This window comes from Alligator mississippiensis, chromosome 4 (assembly GCF_030867095.1).
Source record: "Alligator mississippiensis isolate rAllMis1 chromosome 4, rAllMis1, whole genome shotgun sequence".
NCBI classification, from domain to species: Eukaryota; Metazoa; Chordata; order Crocodylia; family Alligatoridae; genus Alligator; species Alligator mississippiensis.
This window is the reverse complement of record NC_081827.1, coordinates 53,580,629-53,603,844: the sequence shown is the minus strand read 5'-3', so window position 1 is coordinate 53,603,844 and position 23,216 is coordinate 53,580,629. Positions and strand designations below refer to the sequence as shown.

At 40.7% G+C, this 23,216-nt stretch overlaps 1 protein-coding gene across 3 annotated transcripts in view; it reads right to left on the bottom strand.

The window, feature by feature from the left end:
* The window catches only part of IMMP2L (inner mitochondrial membrane peptidase subunit 2), a 933,449-nt gene that overhangs the window by 854,725 nt on the left and 55,508 nt on the right, over positions 1-23,216 (bottom strand). For all 3 annotated transcript variants that reach the window (XM_019492508.2, XM_019492501.2, XM_006261933.4), the window contains one exon: positions 15,015-15,118. In XM_019492508.2, coding sequence (XP_019348053.1) covers positions 15,015-15,118 — 104 coding nt within the window. The remainder of the gene's footprint in view (positions 1-15,014; positions 15,119-23,216) is intronic.

Below are 23,216 nucleotides of genomic sequence, written 5' to 3'. Positions count from 1 at the left end.
CCCTCTAGCTTACTCCTACAGCCTTTTGGCTACAGGCAAATGAAACTAGGGGGCATCTGAACTCCAAGGTCTCTGAGCTTGGGGCTTGTGCGTAAGTTGCTCAATGTTGGCTACATTTAATCAACTTCATAATTAGCTTCCATTGTTGAGCACATGCTGCTTTTTGGCAGCATCTTAATGGTCAAATATGTATCTATTGAGATTTCCTTCTATGCAATTATAGGACAAGGGCCTTTTTTCCACATGCCAACTGGGGGGAAATACCTCATCTTGTATTTGTGTAAATGCAGTATTAAAAAAAAAAATCTTACTGTCAATTACAGTATGGCATATAATAATTGAAACTAAGCACACATCAGTAACTAAGAAAAATGAATTATTTAACTATCTTCAGTTACCAATTAAGATTGTTATTTTAATTAGAAACCAGCATTAGTGTAATCCATAACATGCACAACCTCAAATCTGCTATTGTATTAAAGATATTTTGCATACTCCATTGATCCATTCCTGGGCTCTGTTCTTGGGAGGATCATAAATGCTGTATGTCAGAATTATTTACAGAACTGCCAATGCAATGCAAGTGAAAGTTATTTAGACTTTTCAGTGTACCTTTGAAATTGAGGGGAGTTGGAAAAGTCAATGTGATATACCTGAAAGGATGCCAGGAGGAGTAATATTTGCTGGGAGGGTTCTAAGAGATATTTGTATAGATTTGCATAAAATCATTTTGTTACTTTCATAAAGTAAAATTTCCTGAATACTATTATTACAATCCTACTATACTTTTAACCTTAAAAATAAAATATAATTGTAAAATGTGTTTGCTTTTTTTTTCTCTATTTAAATCAGGTATTGAAGTATTAAATCAAACAAATTTGAGGTTGTGCCTTGAGAATGCATATGCTTTTCATTTTATAGATGTAGAAATGACAGTATACTTTGCTCCGCCCTGTATGTGTATCAGCACCCAGAAAACAAATTATTAAGTACAAAACAAAGGCTAGCTTATGCCCTATAGATCCCCTTCACTGACACATCTCATCTTTGCCATGCAGAAGGAGTGCTACATCATTTATGTTCTGTTGTGAAAAGTCTCTTTAAGACAGGGTGGGCAAAATACCCTGCCGGTGTTGCGCAGCCCCAGCAGAGAAGACACCTGGCTCCAGCACATGGGGCTTTCCTCCCTGCTGTGTGAATGCAGAGGTTGCTCATGAGTGGCAGGGAGCACCAGCAATACAGGCAGCCACATGGAGGCTACACCCCTCACTGCGATGTGCAGCACTGGCCGGAGCTGCGCATGCCATGAGCACCCTGCCTGCTACTGCTGCCATCGCTTACCGGGGCTGCACACCATGGGGGGGAACCCCACACTCCCCACTCTCCCTCCCCCCCACGTATTGCCCACCCCAGCTCTGCACTGCTGCTGACCCCTGTCCCCCCCAGCCCATACTGCCACCAGCCCTAGCCCCATGCTCTGGGTTCCCTCCCACCTGCAAACCCACACCCGCTGGTTCCCTACCTGCTTTCCAGAGCCAGCAGGAGATTGGGGAAGTGAGCAGGTGCCAGGGACTGCGGCAACAGCAGCCCCACACAGAAGCTGCTTGCTGATCAACTGGGCCCTTCTGCCCATGAGGGTGGGAGCCAAGCATAAGGTACATTTTTGGGGCTGCATGTACATGTGGGTGCCTTGCTCCCACCCTCATGGGCAGAAGGTCTGGGCAGGGCAAAATTTCTTCGGGGGCCCCACAGGCCAGATAAAAGTACTTGGTGGACCGGGTCCAGCCTATGGCCTATATTTTGCCCACCCCTGGCCTACACACAATTCAAAGTGGTATAACAATGAAGGGCCATGCAGTAAATGCTTTGCGCAAAATTCAACATTGCCTAAATACCAGTTACAGTGCATTTAATAATGTTCGCTATGTTGTTAAAGTGCCATGAAGGTCTCCAGAGAACTGTGAAACGTCGGCTAAAGAGGCGCTGGTCTGTTCCTCCAGGCTGGGGGTAGTGCGGGGGATTAGTAGCTCACCCATGTCAAAAATTTCAATTGCATACAAAAGAAGAAACCAGAGGGAAATCATGGTCTTAAAGCTTTGAAAGTTGGAACAGGCAATGATGCATAAACCATAAAGTGAAGAAGATGATGATTATGACAAAACATTATTAAAAAAAAATGTTTAATCAAATTAATCTTCTGCAGTGAAGCATGGGTTCAACTAGTATAGTATTAAATTTCTCTCTAGAAACATATTATCTGCCCCTTTCTGCTACTTTAGCAGATTCAATGAGGTTCAGATTCAATCCTGCAAAGTCTTGCAGTGGTATAAGAAATATTAATATGTATCAAGGTTCCCTTCATAGTTATTTGTTCTTAATGTAAAAGTAAGAGCAGTAGACCCATTTGTATTTGGGTGGTTTATGGGGTCACAGACTTAGAGAAGAGCTGCCAAGCTGTTTGGTGTGGCTTTTACTACAAACAGTGGCAATCCTCCAATCACTTTAAGCTCATCACCAATCCTGCAAAGAAACAAACTCTGTGAAATATCCAGATCCTACAATTTTACAATTTTAAAACTTGAGCCTCTAATCTGAATACCCCATATAAAATATGCTTGAAATCCTCTATCTGTTGCTAACATTCCCATTTTGGCTGCTAGTTGAAAGCCTAAGAGTGGAATGGTGTGCTCTGTCCATTGCAATGAAGTGTACAATTTTTACTAGATCTAGCTTACCTATAGCCACCAAAGTGGCTATAAATTTTAAAAAAATATGAAGTATATATTTTTATATATTATTAAGTATTACTTTTTTTATAAAGTAATATACATTTTTAACAATTTACCCAACATGTTCTTCATAAGGGGTTTTTTTTGGTGTTTTGCTGGGGTTTTTTGCTGTGTCCAAAAAGTTTACTTAATTACCTTACTGTACATATAGCACAACAGACCTTCTAACTTGTTCGGTTCATCTGAAGTCAAAACCAGCTCCTAGAGTCTAAATTATAAATATGTAAAAGGGTAAGAAATTACATCTTTCTAAACCATGACAGCTTAAGCTTCTTTTACACAATATGACCTTCAGACTGTAGTCAAGCATCAGGTGGTAAGTCAGCCAGAGTAATGTGCTCACAAGATGGCTTTCCAGCCAATCAAATCATAGCTTTAATGTCTGCAATATTTCAAGCAGCTTGCAGCCTGTTTAGACCTAGTATCTCAAAAATAGCATGACTGATACTCAAAGATAGAAGAGAAAACTCCATCTTATTCTACTGAAAAATGACAACTAAATGTTAAAATTCATGTATCAATTGGTTTACTCTCCCCACAACCTATGTATCTACTGACTACAAATAAAACAAAAACAGTAAAGAACAAAAAAGTAAGATGATGATTTGGTTTCACAAATTATATTTACAATATGACAGTGATTTGCTGAACCATAGATCCTCCTTATCTGGTATATTGCTCCCATCACACTTGCAGCTAATCACCTTATAAATTTCACATAAATCTATCCAAGAAGTCAGAAAAGGTACTGTTTTTTCTCTTCCCTCCTAGAAGCAATTACATATTGGGGATAGCATAACTTCCCTCCTTCCGTTTTGTTCTTCATTCACAACCTGATCTCACTGCCAAGGAAGACAACAGTATCACCCCACTTTATTTCAGCAAAAGCACAAACAAGTCTTAAGATATATCTTCTGAGGAAGAGGTCAGATTTAAAAATGTAGTTATAAAAACCAAAGGAGTTTTGCCATTGACTTCAACAGAACCACATCTTCAAAATCTGATTTAACTTGATTTTTGCTACATGCCCTCTGCTAGCTTTAAGAGGAAAGAATAAAAAGCGTTTACACAAATCCAGCAAAAATAGTAATACATAAAGAATATTGTAGTAGTAAGTCACAAGTTTCAAGCACACTCCAGCCAGCACATTAGCAGCACTTTGGATGGATGAGAACTGCTGGCAGCCATCTTTTCCTTAAAGAAATGGGTTGTTTAACCACTATACATGTTTTGTCAATTAACAGAAATATATAGAAATATATATATATATATATATATATATATATATAAAAACAAATGTTTAACATAAACATACACACACACACACACAAACACGTTTTGACAACCATACTCAGACTCACAAGTTTACTTAAGGAATGTCACTGGAACAGAAGATTGATACAGATACTAGTCCCCTGTCACTATAATGTTTTATGTTACTTCTGAAGCAAAGGATATTGATCCTATAACAAAGTTCTATTTCCAGTTATATTATTTCTATTATACCAAATGACTGATGTAGATTTAATCATTTTATCTGATAGATGTTGCTCTAGAAGAATGACAGTTCCTTCTTTTATCATTATTGATTTTCTACATTCTAGTTCCCTTTAAGCAGCAGCTCAATGTTTGCTTCAGACAGTCAGAGGAGCTTAACCATGAAGATGAAGGTGCTTTATTTACAGACCTGCATTGTACTAGCATTCTAACAAATAAGCTAGTAAACATTTCAACAAAAGATAATTTACTTTTTTTTTTTTCCAAAGGGAAGCAGGTACCAAGATGACCAGCCAAGTACAAGAATCAAAATAAATTAAATAAAATACAGTACTCTTGCTGGTTGTCATTAATTTTTTCTTGGTATACTATAAAAGATGATCTTTCCATAATCATTACACTGCAACCACTTTGGTCCTAAGGAACACAAGTTGGTATATATCGACAATCAACTTCAACATTTTGAACTTTAAATACCATTTAATTTCGTATATTTATACACTTAGAACTCTTGGTTTAAAGAATCCCGACTGACACTTTTAAAGCACCAATACTTACAACTCTATATTATTATATCATTAAAAGAACAACCAAAAAACCCTGAAAGTTTCTAACTGGAACTTTCCCCCTTCTCATTTACAGCTTTTCAGTATGCACAGATAACAAAAAAGCCCCCCTTGGAGCCTTTGTGTCCCCACTAAACATTTTTTAATGAAATCTAAAATTTTGTACAGTATCTGAACACATTCCTTGGGGAAAAAAAAAATTACCCACCTTATAAACACAAGGTGCAATGAGTCTGTCTTGGCCCAACATTATAAAACCTTAATATATAGTACAATATCCAAGCTAAGAAAAACGATAACATAGCTAAGACAGATAAGTAGAATTACACGTGATTTTATCAAGAAAACACATAATGAAATCTTTTTTCTCTAATCAAAGAAACTGAAGAATAGACCAAGGATCCTTTGAGGTCACTAAAGCCCAGAAAGTAAAGTGATTATGTAACTTCTGTGTCACCACAACCTTTCTGCAGTGTCCTGTATGCCACAAGACAGATTACCGAGTATAGGGCCCTAAATAAAAATGGTTGAACCATAAGAACCAGACTCAAAAAGGAGAAGCAAAAGTATTCTTAAGTACTAGTACAGCATCTTAGACAGAAAAAAAAAATAAAAATAAAAGCAGAAAATGCAACCAGCATACTGGATTTTAAATGCCAGACTTACATTTATTTTGGGTTTTTCTACTAGCTACTGATCTTTCTGAATGGCCGCTCATAATACCAATTTAATATGGGTCCTCAACAAATCCCATCTTACAGATACCTATAAAATATTTCTTAGCTACAAGAGTCAAATCACTGACAACAATAACGTGGTACATACAGGTGTCACATTCAGGTCAATCTAAATGCCTGATCATGTAGGTGTTCAGGACACTTAATTCAGCCAAAAACTGGTGCACCCAATTTAATTAGTTTATCTCAGGGGGTGCACTAATGAGGTTCAACTATGAGGATGTGTTGCCCCATTCTAGGAAAGGGTTAACCTAAACTCCCGAACATCTGTACCTGTTTGAAGCACAGCCCTGGGGCTGGGAAAGCTGAGCCACTCACCCTAGCCTCATGGCTATGCTAGTCCTTCCCCCAACCCTAACTGAGCAATTTTTAACCTCCTGATCTGCCCCTAAGTGGATGCCACCCCTTGCTATGGCCCCGCATCCCACCCAGACCTGCCAACTGCCCCCCCCCCCACCCCTGAGTGTGTACATGATGGGGGGAGGGTATTTCTACAGTGTTTTACAAAATGTTTTGCATATTTGATAAGCAAAGTAACTAAAACCAGATCAGTACAGTTGTATAGTAAACAGATATTTACAGAAGATTAGACATTCTTAATTAGCACTGAATCTGTACATTGTATAGTTTTTTTTCCCAAATAATATTCTAAAACATCATAAAAATCACCAGGTTAATTTTAGCATATGAGCAAGATTTCCAAAAGCCTAACTCTCAATCATATCTTAACTGGGCCACAACAAGGCAATTTTTAGCTCTATTTATTCTATAAAGCTCTTTGACTTGCCAAAATACCACCACATTATATCATGTCAGTCCCATGTGAAAAGGAAAAAACAAACAGGGAGGTAAAATTCTCATAGACTGAATTGTGACAGTTGTTGTTTCAATGAGCCTGTTACTCAGAAGCAGAATACCTTTGTATGTGCTAATTCATATATTCTTACAGCAATAAAATTGTCCATTTTTTATAACTTATCTCTTTCTCTGAAAGGCCAGAGGTAATTGCTGTTATTTTCCGATATGTAACTAAAGCCAAGAGTGTCTTACCTTAACTCCTGCCTAGTAAAAATCCAGTCATAGTTTCAATTCCACAAGATTCTTAATTTCTCGACTTAATTAGTTATACAGATTTCCTCCATACTATTAAATAGTGTTGCAATTCATTGAAAAGATAGCAGTTTTGTCAAATCTTTACATTTTACATCAAGAGCCTTTTGAAATTGACTGTTGCACTTAAAGCTTCTGGAAACAAGTGACTGCACAAGAATCTCAGTTTTCAGCCCTTGTGGCTGCAAAGAAAGAACTCAAAATATGATCCAAGTACTCTCCCAGGGCTGAAAAAACAGAAGATGAAAAGAATCCCAAATGAGTTCTTTTGAAGTCAATGATTTTTGAGATACTGTTCTTGTGATTTTTGAGCTTTTAGGGTGGCTGCACCAAGACATATTTCAATGGTGACTGAATTTATTAAGTAGTAATCAAGACTTGTATTTGTACAAGTGCCAAATTGCTTGATAGACTCATATTGATGTACAAAACTGCTTCCTGCGATCCCTAAGTGATTTAAGGAATTAAGAGACAGGGGGTATATCTACATGTGTTTTTAGACATGCCTAAACTTAATGCACATTCGCCTAAGACATATTAAGGCAATTTAGGTGCACATCTACACATGCACGTGGCTAAGGCATACACACCATATTAACATGTATTAGCATATCTATACATTCACTAACGCGACTTAGCTATTCACACATAAATTTGATACTTGCTTTATGCAGGTATCAAATTTAGACTCAAATAGCCTAAAATCACTATTGTTAAAGTTCATTAAGGGCGCACACATGTAGACACGTGCCCTTAATGTGCCTTAAATTGGGCTAATGCACATTAAATGCACAGGCGTAGACACACCCAGGGAGTAGGAAAATGTTAATTCTAACACCAGCTTTGCCACAAACCCTCTGAGTCACAAACAAGTAACCTGGGAATCTAACTGTGAACACAGAATTTACAAACTAAAGTTTGGCACCCAAATCTCATAACAGCCAGCAGGCTATATGGAAAGATACCCAAGCTAGCAAATACTAAAGAGAAGCCGGTATCTGAAGTCCTGCTTCTATACCAGTCTTGGATGCATACTGAATTAGATGCCTAAATACAATTGGGATTTATAGTCCTGAATCCTTCCTACATTTTGGTGCCCAGGTCAGCCCTTTGGATACAAGTAGCTGGTGCACTCTCTTCTTTGAAAACAGTACTGGGGGAGAAGATGAAAGAAGAGGTTCCCACCTTTATAAAATGAACTGAATGGATTTTTAAGCATTCATCAAGGAAATAGGAAACCCAGGTTCAAGCTGAATATGTTCAAATGCACATCTCCCATTTCCCAGGGCTGCCTTAACCACCAGAGTAGAGGTTAGCTGGGACACAAGCACACTCTCTCTCCCACTGAAGTGGAGACGACAGCATAAAAGATGCAAAATGTATGGAAAACAAAAGAAAGCTTGACTCTATATACCAGTGAAAATGGACTCCCTTGCAAGAGGGCAAGTCCAGGGTTCTGGTTCCTGTTCCAGAGCATGCATATGCAGTCTTAATTAGAGACATTGACTACAAATGTATAAGCAACATTAGGGGCAAGGATTAGAACCCTTGATTAACCCATCATAGGAAATAAAAGGAAAGAGTTCTCTCAAGTCAGGTTTGGCTTCCAGCTGACCACTTAGGGCACTCTGCTATGAGGTGGGGAATATGGCTTTAAAGCTCATCAGACTGAGAATACAGAACCCAGATTAAGTACTCCAACTGCTAGACTACTATATATAAAGGTAGGTATCCCAAACTCTACCTCCTCTGACTATGATTCTGAATGAAAGTGGCCATGGTTCTTTTGTTTCATATTCAACTCAATACTGTGGTCTGAGCATACCTACTGGACTGGACACTTTAGGGGATTTGAGCACTGAGGTGCTTAGTAACATCTCTAATAAATGCCAAGATAGACACCAAGGGCATGTCCCCATGAGCATACTCATGCAGTATGCAGCACCTCAAGGCAATTTCAGTCTAAAAGTTGTGCCTGCCCAAAACAAAGGTATAGGTGCTGAGTCCAAATCCAGTGTCAACAGGTTTGGGTACACTGCTGACCTGAAGTTAAGCATCTAAATACTAACCAAGTGCTTTTTTGATCTTGTCCTTAATCTCTTTCCCCTTGTTTCCCAACTGGAAAATGAAGGTAACATATTTGGTATACCAGATGTTATAATACAAATCCATCTACCTCTGTCACAAAGGTGCTATTAGAATTAGTATATGTAAAACAACTTGAACAATTATTGCTATTATAAATATCTGACCCACTATTGAAAGCAGCCACTTATAGTACAAGGTGGAACATCAGCTTCTAAACAGCACTTTTCTAGCAATTTAGAACACAGAATGCTTATTTTGTTAATTGTTTAAGAATCTTTCCAGATAGCACATGTTACATCAATGCTATCGAGTCCCTTTCTAAACCCCATAAAGGTCATATGATCATACGAATCAGATTGACAAAATCAGTCAAATCATTTAGTTAGTATTGGCACAAATGTCCCTTTTGGTATATATTCTAATGTCCTATACACGTTAATTCAGTCCTTCTACATTCAACTCTAAAAACATATTAGCAGCCAATCTGGGTGCTTACTGGCTGTTGAGTATATGATTACAGGTACAGGCAACCCTCGCCATTCACGGGAGATACGTTCCCATGATCCCTGCGAATGGCAAAATCCGCTGTGCCCCCGGTGGCCGAGGAGGGGGGGCACGGCTCCAACAGCAACAGTGGGAGCGCAGAGACGATAGCAGGAGCCCAGTGTTTAAAGTGTATTTAAAATGCGGGTTCGGCATTCACAAATATTTGAAACCACAAATACCAAGGGTAGTTTCATGTTACATACTGTAGAACTTGACATGACCAACACCATTTTAAGGACTTGAAATTACTGATGCCATTTTGAGGCCTGGACATAACAGATGCCATTAGCTGAATATATGACAAGCACCTAGCAGTTTGGAGGGGGTGTTGACCTACCTAGTTGATCTACTTAAATAACCTACATAGATAGCATTGAGAAAGTTGAAAGACAGAATTTGGGTAACAAAGTAACAGGGTGATAGTTGCTGCAAGGAAGTGATTGGTGAGATAGTTGCTGTAAAGGGGTGATTGGCGAGAACCTGTGACATCACCATACATATGTGAAGGCTTGTCAATCAACTGGAAGAAGAGGGGAAAAAAAGTTTAGAAGGTATAAATAGCTATAGAAGAAGCTTAACACTTAGGAAGCCAGCCTGACAAGCTAGGGAAGCCTGGAAAGCCAGAGAAGGAAGCAATACCCAGCTGCTGATTGCACCACTCCGTCCTCCCCTGGTACTGTGAAAATGCCTCACCAGCCAAATCACTGTATCATGTGAAAGGCCTACATAAGGTCTTCCTTTGTAAACTGTTTGATTTTGTTTGGTATTTCTTACATGTTTAATATATTTTGGATCTGAGGCCAGAATAGCCTCAACAATCAGTTAATCTGTCTGTGTCACCCCTTAATTAAAATTAAGTGCAACAACACCATTGGCCTAAGAATTGCTCAGTTAGAATTCAAGTGTGCCCTTTTTTTTTTAAATATTGCATTTGCATGTGGAGGTTTGTGGTTTTTACCACAACTAGCAATCCAGTATAAGACGTGTGTGACTTTTGATGTGCAAAGAATAAACACAACATTTTGAAAATTAATTTTAGTTTAGTATTTGGAAGCAAGCAGTATTATTTTTTAATCTATATCAGTCTAAACTGTTCCTTAGCCAACTGTTCCTGGTGAACTGAATAAAGTAAAATAATCTGCTACTGTGCTATATTCATATATGTTAAATATACAAGTCTGAGCATTACTCAAAATACCATTTACCCAAATTCCAGAGCCAGAAATGAAGCCTGTTACCTCACTACCTTGTACTCAAATCCAAGACAAGGGACTTTCTCTCCACCCACATTCAATGAGAAAAAGCGTGTGTTAGATTTGGGTACATACAATAGTATAGTGTCAAGATTAGTCACTCCAAAATAATGTCAATGCTTTGTTTTTCTTCCATAGCCATATAAAACCTCATTCTAAGGGAACATATTCGGGAAGATTTCAAAACTATATTTCAGCCACTTTTTTAAAAAGACTGAATTAAAATAGTAGTAGCTTTGGAAGTGTGTGGGAGAGGAGATAGCATTTTCACATTAGCAGAGGTTTTCAATAAAGACAAGTAAAGTAAATGTTAAACTTATAAATCATGCTTTGGAGATATCTTTCTAAACAAAACTGCACGATACCTTTCATTACACTGTATAGCTCTGAAGTACCAATAGGAATCATGAGAAAATAGGCCACTGTTCTGCAATACATAATATTATGTATTTAATACAGTCAGGATATGGGATTGTACAACACTTGGCTGGCTAAACATACCAAGGGTGCAGGATGGGCTCATACAGCCTCTCTGCCAGAGCTGCACTGCTGTTGATACTCAAACTAACTAGATTAAAACTAACTGGGATATATCACATCTGTTGCAAGCACATCTCTGGGTGAAGTAAGTATAGTTTCACAGAGCTTTTGAGTTCTACTCAGTTGATTTTATTACAATGTCTATTGTAGGATCAAGACCTATTTTGGCATTAATAAATATCACTTCTCTCTCTCTTTCTCTCTCATATTTCTGCTGAAGGTCTTAGTTTTTAAGCATTGAAGTTAACAGCTGCAAACAGATGTCACCCTTGTGCCACCATAAAATTTTTTATGGCAGTACAAAACCCACAGAAACACACATTCTGGCCCCTTGTTGCACCACAAATGCTCAAAACTGTGGCCACAAGTAACTGCAGTACTAGTTTGTGCCACTTTCTCATAGCACGTATCCGTTTGCTTATGAAGCAAGAGCACAGACAGCCCAAGACTGTCCATGCTCTCCAGCTACCCTGGATGAGAGCTCCTGGAGCTTCAGTGGTCTAGTCCTGAAGAAGGATTCCCAGGACACATATCTGCAAAGAGATAACATACTGGGGGGGATTCACCCATAGGGGTTTCCCCCTCCACGCTTGCACATGCACATGCCAGAAATCCCTCTGCAAGGGATTTCCATAGCATATGCATGTCACCGCAGCACCCCAACACTAGATGTGACACCAAGAATCAGTTTCCTCACAGGATGGGACCCCGAAGCCGCAGAAACAGCAGGGATCCAATCCTGAGGGACAATGGCCCCAAGTGATATCTGTAGATTGCCAGTGAAGTGGTGCACCATTGCCAGGACATATCCTGGCCCAGCCGATTCCACTCTAATAATTATGTTTGCTTATAACCAACTGCACAATTATTTCTTAAAAATGAAACAAAAATCCCTTATATTTTCACATAATTGAAAATATAGTTAAAAGATGCAAAGGAAGCATCATGACAGAATGGTGGCTATATCACACTAGCTTCTATTCATATTATCAGAACTGTTGACATTAGAACTTGTATTATTAAAGTAATGTTCAAGTTCAGTCTAAATTCAGAAAGTCCAAAATGCTATTATTGAAACACTACAGATTCAAAAGTTTGGCTGAACTGGTATTGGATTCAGGATGTACTTTAGAAAACAGCAGGGAATATCATGGTCCCACATTCATCAACAAAGACTGAATGGGTTCTTCTTTGATATGTAAAATAGTATTCTTTTAACTCCATTATCTTAAAGGTGGTAGGGAGAGATGGGGGAAATTAACTCAAAACAGGTTTTCCAAACCCAAGATAAAAGTTTTCAGGGTCTGCAAACCTCCTAACTGCACAAGGATCTGCTATGAAATTATTCCCTCTATTGCTCAGACTGCTAGCATTGAAGCCCATGGCAGAATTTGGTTGTGTATCAATTTATAATTTTATGGATTAATGTCATTCTCAGTATGACAACTTTAATCTGAAACTAGATACAGTATATCACCTTGGTGTACAAGCAGTAACTCATTTTGCAAGATTTTATAGCAATGCATAACTGCATGTCTGAGTCAAGCAGAGTTTTATATTAAGTACAGAGATGCTTGTAACTAGCAAACATTCAGTGCAAGAACAAAAAACACATACTCACAGCATATGTACTGACCATTTATTCATATAAACCATATATGCGCAATCAAGATGAACAGAAAAAAGAAATTATATTGTTTATTCAGTAAAAGCTTCACTCACCAGAAGTTTAGTCTCATGATGACTAATATGTCTACGCTATTTTCTTTTTCTTTCTGTATGGATGCTAACTTTGGTAAGGCTTATGATAGTGAAATATTCAGCCTTCAAAATTTATCATTTTATATTGGCCCAGGTCGCAAAATATGGATCTAAAATTCTCCAGTGTTTGGAGGGAAGCTGGAGGAAGGCTTGGCTTCACCATAAGATTTTAATTTCATTTTTAACAACTCTATCATAAAGTACTTCAAGGTCAGAATTGACTTGAAAATTTATCCTTTAATATTCAAAGAGAACAAGGAATTTCTTTTTAATGCTGACCTCTTTACTTGTGTTCAGAGTGACTTCTGAATACACTAGCCTGAGTATTCACTACCCTTCCTAAGATATTAAGGGACAACATTGGCACAGCTCTATGAGTAGAATGACTATATGTCTTAGGCAAACCGAGGCACTCCTGGCTTCCATAGTCTGGTTTCAGATGGTTAGAGCAGCACCAGGTAGGCAAGCAGGCGGGCACTGCTGCTGCTGGGCAGGAGCAAGGCAGGCAGACTGGAGCAGGGTGGCCTGCCTGGTACACCATGCCACTTCATGTCCCTGCTGGACTCTACTCTGGGACTTTTGACCAACTGGCCAAGACAAGATTACAGAAGCCCAGAATGTATGGTCACTCCATCTATGAGGCTATTATGCAACCTCTCCTGCATGACTGAATATCCTCTTCATCACTGGCCAAGTGCAGAAGCCATCTTGTCAAACATAAGACAAAAAAGGGCAAACAGGACAAGAGGACAATCAGCATCTAGAAAGCTGAAAGTTTCAAAAACAGAACTCTAGCAAAATGCAAGTAATCCATGCAGATGGGTAAAATGTTATCAGAAAACCTTCAAAAGCATGAATATATAACCATTCTTTCTACCTTGAGCCCAGCCAAAACTCACTGGCATTTTATTTTATCCAATAATTACTAACCAGATTTACTCTCTTTTAAAGATCATGACTTGGGTAGAAGTGCACGCACTCACTCACTCTCACCAGTCCATCATTGGAGCATGGATTTGGAAGAATATAAGGTGACCTATATACTAATACTAACATACTACTTTAGTCAGAACATTTACAAATGCCCCATTTGCCAAAAAATGCAATTGCACAGAAAGATTTAGAAAAATAAAAGTTTCCAAAAGATTCTAAGCCATAAAGCAGATTTTTACATTTGCTTCTACAGTAGGTAGTAAAAATTTTATATTAATTGCCACCTCAGTGGCAAGGTAGGCATAACAAGTAGGTCCATTATGAAAACTGTCTAATGAAGAAGGGTCCAGAGGAAATTAGCTTTCAAAGACAAGTTCTGTTGCAATCTACATACTATCCATTATACTTACAAAACTAAAAATCTTAAGCTTAAGCCATCCAAGAATGTACTATAAGTATGTAGTATATCATTATGTCAGTTATGCACACTTTGACATTCCATTTCTACATCACATTAAGACCAAAATGGAGTATTTGTCCTCTAATGCTTTTAAATATATTCAACAGAGAAACAGTGCCACCTTTTGGCTTGATAGATAAGCCTCCCTACTGCAATACACAAAATGTTTTTTCCCCTGACAAACATGTTCTTAAAGTATGATTTTTTTGTGATCTTATTTTAACTTAATGTGATAGTCGAACTTCTTCAGAAAAAAAAGTGTGTGAAATGTTAAATGGTAAGAAAACAAAGTGTTTTCCTCACTGAATTAAATATGTGTACAAAACTACATGATTTAATAAGATTCTCTCTTCAAATGCTACATTAAGCCATGTATTTTTCCCACTCTACTATAGATCCGTAATTATAGTTCAACTGATCATTTTAATTTAGCTATAAAGCCAAAACACCTTACCTCAAATGTCTGCTTTCATGGCAGTTCTTATAAATATCTACATAATACCACATAATACTTGGCATTATGCTCCCTTCAAGCAAACACATGATAATGAACCCTTTGAAGATCTTTATATTGCCAATTGACAGTAATGCATTTGTGACTCATCCTATCAATTTTCTGTCTAGCTTCTTTGCCTACATCCAAAAATATATTAGCACTTTAGAGATGAAACTTATAAAGTTGATGGCTTGAGCTTTACATATGTATGTATTGAAATGTATTTGAAATTACTTACACCAAAGACACAATATCTCCACGTTGTACTTCATAATTCCTAATACTCCAGTGGTTTAAAAGCACCACATCAGAAGCTTGTCCTCCACCTGGATTCAAGGAAGGCTACAAAGACAGAAAGAAAGTACAGCTTTATGTTAAAAGTAATAAATTCAATATTTCCCTTATTCCTTTTATCTTCTCTCTCATTGTATACGTGGGTCAAATCCTGGTGCTATTAAAGCTAATGGAAATTCAGTCAGGATCTGATCTACTCAGAAGAGGGTGTTCAATGGAAACTATTTATATTGATTGTTGATGGCTACTGAAACATTACTTATTCGGCGCGTCTACACACTACATCGCCGTAATGATAAGCTACAGCGACACAGGGTGGGCAAGGACAACCTGTGACGTCGACACTACTGCACAGTTCCGTAGGGTCAGAAACGACCCGTGCGCTGGCAATTAGTGCAGTCACTTAGTACTTGCTTTAGCCATCGGATTTATGTGTAGATGCACCCATTAAGAGTCAAATACAATGTACATTTCTCAGTACACTACAACATGAGCTACTACAATTCCAGTGAATTTGTGCTTAAAACAAACTTGTCCAAAAAGCATAAGAATCTCTATTCCTATTACTTACCAGAAGAAAAACAAGTAGCCTAGCTCCAGCATAAAAACAAAAGCAGCTGTTCTAAATACTCTCCTATCAAAATAAAATGTATTAAGACAATAAATCACCATTAATAAACTAGGTACATACTTTCCAAAAGAGGTTAAGAAGCATGAGCTTTCAAAGCAACTTGCCAGTCAGTTAAACAGGACTCACATGCCACACCTCAATAGAGGACTGTAAGCTTCTACTTTTAGGGAGAAAAGGGAGGGGGAAAGGCAGGGTGCAATGTGCCTGACATGTAGATTTTGTAAAGGCCAAAATATCATACCATGCAATCATTTTGTTTTTGGCAAGCAGGCAAGGGAAGATGAGTAAAAACACAATTTCAACATGACTTTTTTGGGTTTTGTATGAGTTAGCTCAATACATAGACACACACTTTTCATTAGGTTATTTACAATGCAGACCACAGCTTGAAATGCAGAATGGTCACAATTCTTACAGAGCTGTTCCAGAGTCTGTTTCATGCACTACTTCTGAAGTCTTTACTGAGATCTACTAACACAGTCTCTTTGAAAGATTTAGAGTTAAGTGGCACATTCAGTGAGGCAGGCATCAGTCTCATAGAACCAGTGCCTCTTGAGAGTTTAAAACTGTGCAAACTCTTATTTGTTAATGGAGAATATAGAGTAAGGTGGCACCTCAGAGACTAACTGGTTCATAGAGGCATGAGAAATAGCCTACTTCATCTGACACTATGAATGCACTAGCAGAAAGAGAATGTGAGGGAAAGAGAGGGTTTTACATTGAAAGGAAAGGGCTAGGGGGAAAGAGGACACTTCTAAGACAGGTAAAAATGGGTTTGGTTGGGTTAGTTGAGGTGAACATGCTGCTGTCTCCCAGGAGAAATCATAACTGTACAGGTATTCAGGATTTTTTTCTCTCAGGGCAAAAATGGCCACTCCAGGAGAAAAATAACCTGGGAACAACCAGGGTTAAATCACTCCCAGGAGACCTTTTCCTGGAAGAGTGAATGTCTGTACACAGAATCATAAAAAATTAGGATTGGAAGGCAGGAGGTCATCTAGTCCAACCCCCTGCTCAAAGCAGGACCACCCTCAGCTATATCATCCCAACCAAGGCTTTGTCCAGCCGGGTCTCAAAAACCTCCAAGGATGGAGATTCCACAACCTCTCTGGGCAACCTGTTCCAATGTTTTACTACCCTCCTAGTGAGAAAGCTTTTCCTAATATCTAACCTAAACTTCCCTTGCAGCAACTTAAGACCATTGCTTCTTGTTCTTTCATCTGCCAGAAATTGCTGCAAGTCAGTTAACACCTTGAGAAACATTCAAGTTAACAGCTAGTCCAGGCAGTGGGATAAGAAAGTTAGTCCCCATGGAAACTTTAACATAATCCAGGCTGTGAATGATTTCTTGTTCCATAATTTAACGTTCAAGTGTTATATAATCTTCCATGTATAGAATCTAATTAGTGGAAGGCAATCTTAAATTCATCCTCCCAAATGCTGTGGCAGGGAAAGCAGCAGCAGGGAGACAAGGGACCAGACCTGTGACTACCTGCCCTTTGCCCTCCCTGTCTGCCCTCCCAGCCTCTTGCCTCCCTGTGCCTGTCCGTCCTGCCACTTGCATCCCCCCATTTCTGCCCTCCTGCTGCCTGACCTCTGCCATGTACCCCTCCATGCCTCTGCCTGCCTCCTGCTCCTGCCCCCCACTCCTTGCCCCCATGCCTGTGTTTACCTCCCTATTCTATGCCACCCTTCCCCACATCCCTTACACTTGCCTTCTGCTGCAGCTCTGCTCCTCTGGGGCAGCTAGCAGCAGTGGCAGCCCCCAATCCATTCCCAGCCCAACTCAACCAGGGACAAGTGGTGACAGCTCCTGGCCAGGTCAGATCAGGGCTGGAGCTGGAACAGTAAGTAGGGATGAGGAAGCAGATGGGGGGCAGGGGAGTGGAAAGCTGGATGTGTGGTCTCACCTTGCTCTTCCAGCTGTGAGCTACATCCCCTGTCAAATGAACCATCCTGGCCTGAGGCAGGAAGCAGCTCAGCTCCAGCTTCAGCTGGTGGCTGAAGCCAGAGCTAAGCAGCTGCCTGCCCTGGTCTAGTAAAAATTTCCCATTGTTATTGGGAAGAAAACCTCACCTTGGATTCAAGTAAATATGACAGCTCTTGATCAGTAACAGAAAACATTTTAGAGACCATTTGATAAATATCCTGAAATTTAAGACTATATGGACCTTGCTCTCCCATAAATTTCATAAAACATTCATTATTAGTTCTGGAGATGTATTCCCCTAACCACACTGGGAATATCTATGTTGACCATGAGAAATAGGGGTACTTGAATACGTCTCAGGGTGCATGCAAGTGTTTGAATAATTCAGTGGATATTTAGCCGTTTAGTTTGTAAAGCTGGAAACCCTACCAGTAGAGCACTATACAAGCATTAGAGGGCCTGCCTGGATGCTCTGCAGACACTCCTGTGCTGCCAGTGGCACCCAGCCAGGGGGCCTCAGTGTATGTAGGCTCTCCTGTCTGCCTGGAGACAGCTGACAACATCCCAGGACACAGGTCAGGGCTGGCCACCCCAGGAGACTGCCCTATCTCCATATAACACCCCTTCCCTCCCTTCCACCTGCCAGGCTAAGACAGCAAAAACAGAACCTTACTGCACAGTAAATTTAAGCCAGCGTAAATGCACATGTAAACACACACAATAGGACTGCAGGCTGGAGCCCTGCAAGGGAGACTAGACACCGCCACAGACGAGCTACCATGGAAACCAGGCAGCGAATCAGAGCAAGGGGCACCTGCAGACAACCCCATAGAGTAACCTAACCAGAGAGGGGAAGGGCTCTGGGCATACAGACCCTGACCAGAGCCTAAGCAAGGCAGTCTAGTCCTGTAAACTGGACTGCTGAGCTGCCTTGGGGATTACCAGTGAGACTCAGAGAGCTTACAAGGATACAACCCAGGACTAAGGGGTTATGGTGATACCTATTAAATGCTGTCCCAAGAGTTTGTTTGACTATGCCAAGGTTGGGGAAGGCTTTCCTTCTTAAAGGGGCAGTGTGCTGCTTTTCCTTTTGTTGATGCTGATGGGCCCAGAAGGGTGTTTTAGTAAGGAGGCTTATGTTTTGGTTAGTTCATACTGGTTGGAACTGTCAGGGGCAGTCTTTACAGGTCCCGTTAGTACCCTAGGGGGACATTATCACCCTGAGCCCTGCTGGGGGTAGACTCAAGGCAGATCAGGTGCTGAGCCCAGAGTTGGGCAGAGCATGAGTCTGGAGAACTCAGGGCCAAGAGCTGGACAAAGGAGTCCATCGAGATTAAAGGGACAGAGGCCAAGAATGCTGAAGCTCCACAGAGGGAACAACATCCATGTAACACCCATGAGGCATGGGGCATGGTAAAGGGAAGGATTTGGAGCCACACAATTAGCCCTTAATGCTTTGGGTGCCCTGATGGACACAGTTGACTACAGGGGCCCAGCCAGGGGCCGGAGATCAGTGAGGACTACTCGGGTGTCAGGGACCCTAGTGGGAGTTTAGTGGAACTGGAGCTATGCAAATTCCATGGGCAGCCTCCCTATTCATTTATATTTCCATCATGGTGTGGCAGAAGAGACAGGAGGGCACCCTAGGGGCAGAGCAGGGCACAGTCGCGGAGCCACCAGCAGGCATCACAGCCAACCCTGGGACACCAACACATTCCAGGGAAACACATGCCCCACCCCCCCAGATTTGTGCTTGGGGTGGGGATGGATGCAGGCTACCTACCGCAGCCTTAGTACTCTCCACCGTGCTGCCCTCTCCTTGGGAGCACCACACTGGACACATTTCCGTGGTGAGGTGCTCCCTGCCCACCTGGCAGCAGCAGGGGCAGCAGTAGTGTGGAGTTGTGCCCCCTGCTCCTGCCAGGTGGGCAGGGAGTACAGGGCCAACACAGGGCTTTCAGGGGCAGGACCACAGGGTGGGGTGCCCCAAGACCACAGCAAGCAGCCTGCATCCATCCCCTGCTCTGCCTGGCTCTGCTCCAGCCATGCCGTCAGCAGAGGAGAGGTGGGCATGTGTCCTGCCTTCCTATATGGAGAAGGTGGTCACTCTAGGACGGAGCCACGCAGTGAGCCCTTGAAGCTTAGAGGTGCCCCAAAGGAATGGACAGGCTGAGTGCCCAAACAGCAGGATCAGCAGTGCAGACTTAGTGGACAGCTTCCCTTTCTATACAATAAGCACATCAAGGAGTGGCAGAAGAGAAGGAGGGAAGGGTACCCTAGAGGCAGAGCGGGGAACAAGTTGCGGGGCCACCATGGAGCATCACAGCTGCCCCTGGGACCTCAACATGCTACAATTGCCAAGTGATTTGTAAACCATATTCATGCTACTGAAGTGCAATCATCTTTGGGGTGGACAAAAACAAATAACTAGTATGTACCAGTGAAGGAAAAGAGAATAAATTAATACAGACACCAACACAAAAATCCTAACCAGATTAAAATTAGCATGCAGTCTTTCATTTGTACATAAAAAGGACAAGGTCTCATTTTTAGTAGTCTCATCTAAAATTTTATCAAAGTAAAATGGCTGGGTACTGGACTTTTTTACTTCAACAAGCTGGAAAATATAGTCAACATAGCAAGAATTTGAACCTGTAGCTCCAAAGTATATGCATTTCATACCTGATTGTTCAAAAGCAAAGATATTCCCATCCATCTTTCATATTTACATGAATATTCATAAAGCTGAGAATACCAAAAAGCCTGAAGTAAATGAAGTCTCCTTTTTCCAAGAGTTACCAAGCTCTAGGAAAGTAAACTGACCTATACAATTTATAATCTACTGCTTGCTTTTCACTCCTCTAATGAGTAGAATAACAACATTCTATACTTTTTAAGTATTAGAAAGCTGCATGTTGTCACTGTATCACACAGCATTTTAAGTATTATACCACGTGTGAATGTCAGCAAAATAATACTAAAAATGCTATAACTTTATTTTAATGTCAAAAGTGAGTACACAGCTATGTATTCAGAGAACATTGGAGGGGTGTATGGAAATTTATAATAACCTTTTTCTTCTTTCCACAAAATCATCTGAATATGTTGAAAATGAAGTCTTACAGGGTGCATCTACACATGTGCTTTACTGTGGAGTTAGTTAACTCTGCAGTAAAACATCACCATGTACATGTGTGCCCATATTAGGGCACAGTAAATTAATTAGCTCTGCTGTAGTTAGTAGATTCATAGATAGATTCATAGATTGTTAGGGGCTGGAACAGACCTCGCAAGATCATCGGGTCCAGCCCCCCTGCACTAGGCAGGAAAGACTGCTGGGGGTCAGGTAACACCAACGAGGTGACTGTCCAGTCTCCTCCTGAAGATGTCCAGGGTAGGTGACTGCACCACCTCTGGAGGGAGTTTGTTCCACAATCTAGACACCCTGACTGTGAAGGAGTTTTTCCTAAAATTGAGCCTGAAGAGGTCTTCCAGAAGTTTGTATCCGTTACTCCTGGTCTTCCCCATGGGTGACCTGGTCAACAGTTGTTCACTGAGCCCTTGATGTACTCCCCTGATGTAGCGGTAAGCTGCTACCAAGTCCCCTCTTAGCTTTCTCTTCTTTAGGCTGAAGAGGCCCAAGTCCCTCAGCCTCTCCTCATATGATCTGCCTTGCAAGTCTCTGATCATACAGGTGGCTCTTCTCTGGACCCTCTTAAATTTTTCCACATCCTTGTTAAAGTGCAGCACTGGATGCAGTACTCCAGCTGCCGTCTCACTAGTGCCGAGTACAATGGAAGAATCACTTCTTTGGTTTTACATGACATGCACCAGTTGATGCATGCCAAAGTATTGTTTGCCCTGCTACAGCATCGCGCTGATGGCTTATGTTCATGCGATGTTCATGCTTACGTCCCTTTTGGTCATAGTGCAAGTCAAATTGTCGCCACCAAGCCTGTACGTATGTTGGGGATTATTTGCCCCCAGATGGAGCACTTTACACTTCTTTGTGTTGAACCTCATCTGGTTCTGATTCACCCACCTCTCCAGTCTGTCCAGGTCTACCTGCACCTGCAGCCTATCTGCAGGAATGACCATGCTCCCCCATAACTTGGCATGGTCCACGAATTGGCCAGTGAGCTCTCTACCCCATATCTAAATCATTGATAAAGATGTTGAAAAGCACTGGACCAAGGACAGAGAGACACCACTGGCCACTTCACACCAGGATGACACAGATCCATTTATAAGAACTCTCTGGGTCCTACCTTGCAGCCAGTTTCCCGCCCACTGAACCGTTGAGCAGTTAACCCTACAACCTTCCAATTTTCCCATGAGGATATTGTGGGATACTCGATCAAAGGCCTTTTGGAAGTCTAGTATATAATGTCGACCTCCTCTCCCATGTCCAGCACAAGTACTATCCTACAGTGGAGTAGTTACGTGTGCTGAAATGCACATGTAGAAAATGACCAGGGCTGGCAGGGGCATGAGGATGCTACAGTGCTGTGGCTGCCTGCCAGCTAGCCCTGCACCGTAGCACCCTCATGCCTAAGCCCACCCCTCTACACCACACTGAGCTGGGACAGATCAGCTCTGGGCTGGCAGGCTGACCCCCAGGCTCTCTGCCAGCTGGGGCTCCTCCACCCCAGCTCAAAGTCCTACAGTCCCAGGTGCATGTGTGGGAGCTATAATCTCCAGCACAAACTGCACCACAGTTTATTGCTATGTCTTAATTACACGTGTAGATGTACCCACTGAAATGCAATTAAATAGTTTTTTAGTAGCAGAACTCTTGAGGAAGGGGATTTAAGACAAGCTTCATTCTACACAAACAACTCAATCTCCTGTAAACAATAATCCAAATCCTTTAGCAAACATTTATCTGTAAAACCAACAGCATAAATTATGATTTTTTTTCCTAAATTAAAAAAAATAATAATGATTTCAACTGCACTTGGAGGTAACTTGGGCATCATAGTATTTTTGTTCACAGTAAAACATCAATTAAAAAACCCTACCCACAAAAACAACAATCACTGACTACTTCTCAAAATGAGCCAAACGAATAGACTCCTTTGTTTTTTTTAAAAAACAAAATCCAAAAATGCTCTCTCTAGTTTGTTCAAACTCCTGTGATAATAACAGGACACAGTAGTTTTAAATGGGACATACTGATCCTAAATTTGAAACTATAGTGCAGAAATCAAACTAGTTCAGCTATTTGCAGTTACTAACTAATCTACCGGTAAGGACATGGAAACTGACATCTGCATTCATCTGATGAAAACCTCACAGAACATGAAGTTTCATAAGACAGAAGAAAGGAGTATCATCCTTTAATAAATAATGGTTTGTTTGATGGTGTTCTCTGATTATGGATGCAAAAGGTGATAAAATATTTTCCTATACCCTGGACAAGCTATAAATGCATAATCTACAGTAACAGGGGTGTAGGTTGTAGCTGTGTTGGTCTAAGGACATAGGCAGACAAGGTTCTTTGAGTGAATCTGATATCTTTTATTAGACAAACTTAAATAGTTGGAAAATAATTTTTAAACAAGCTTTCAGTTTCAAAAACCCTT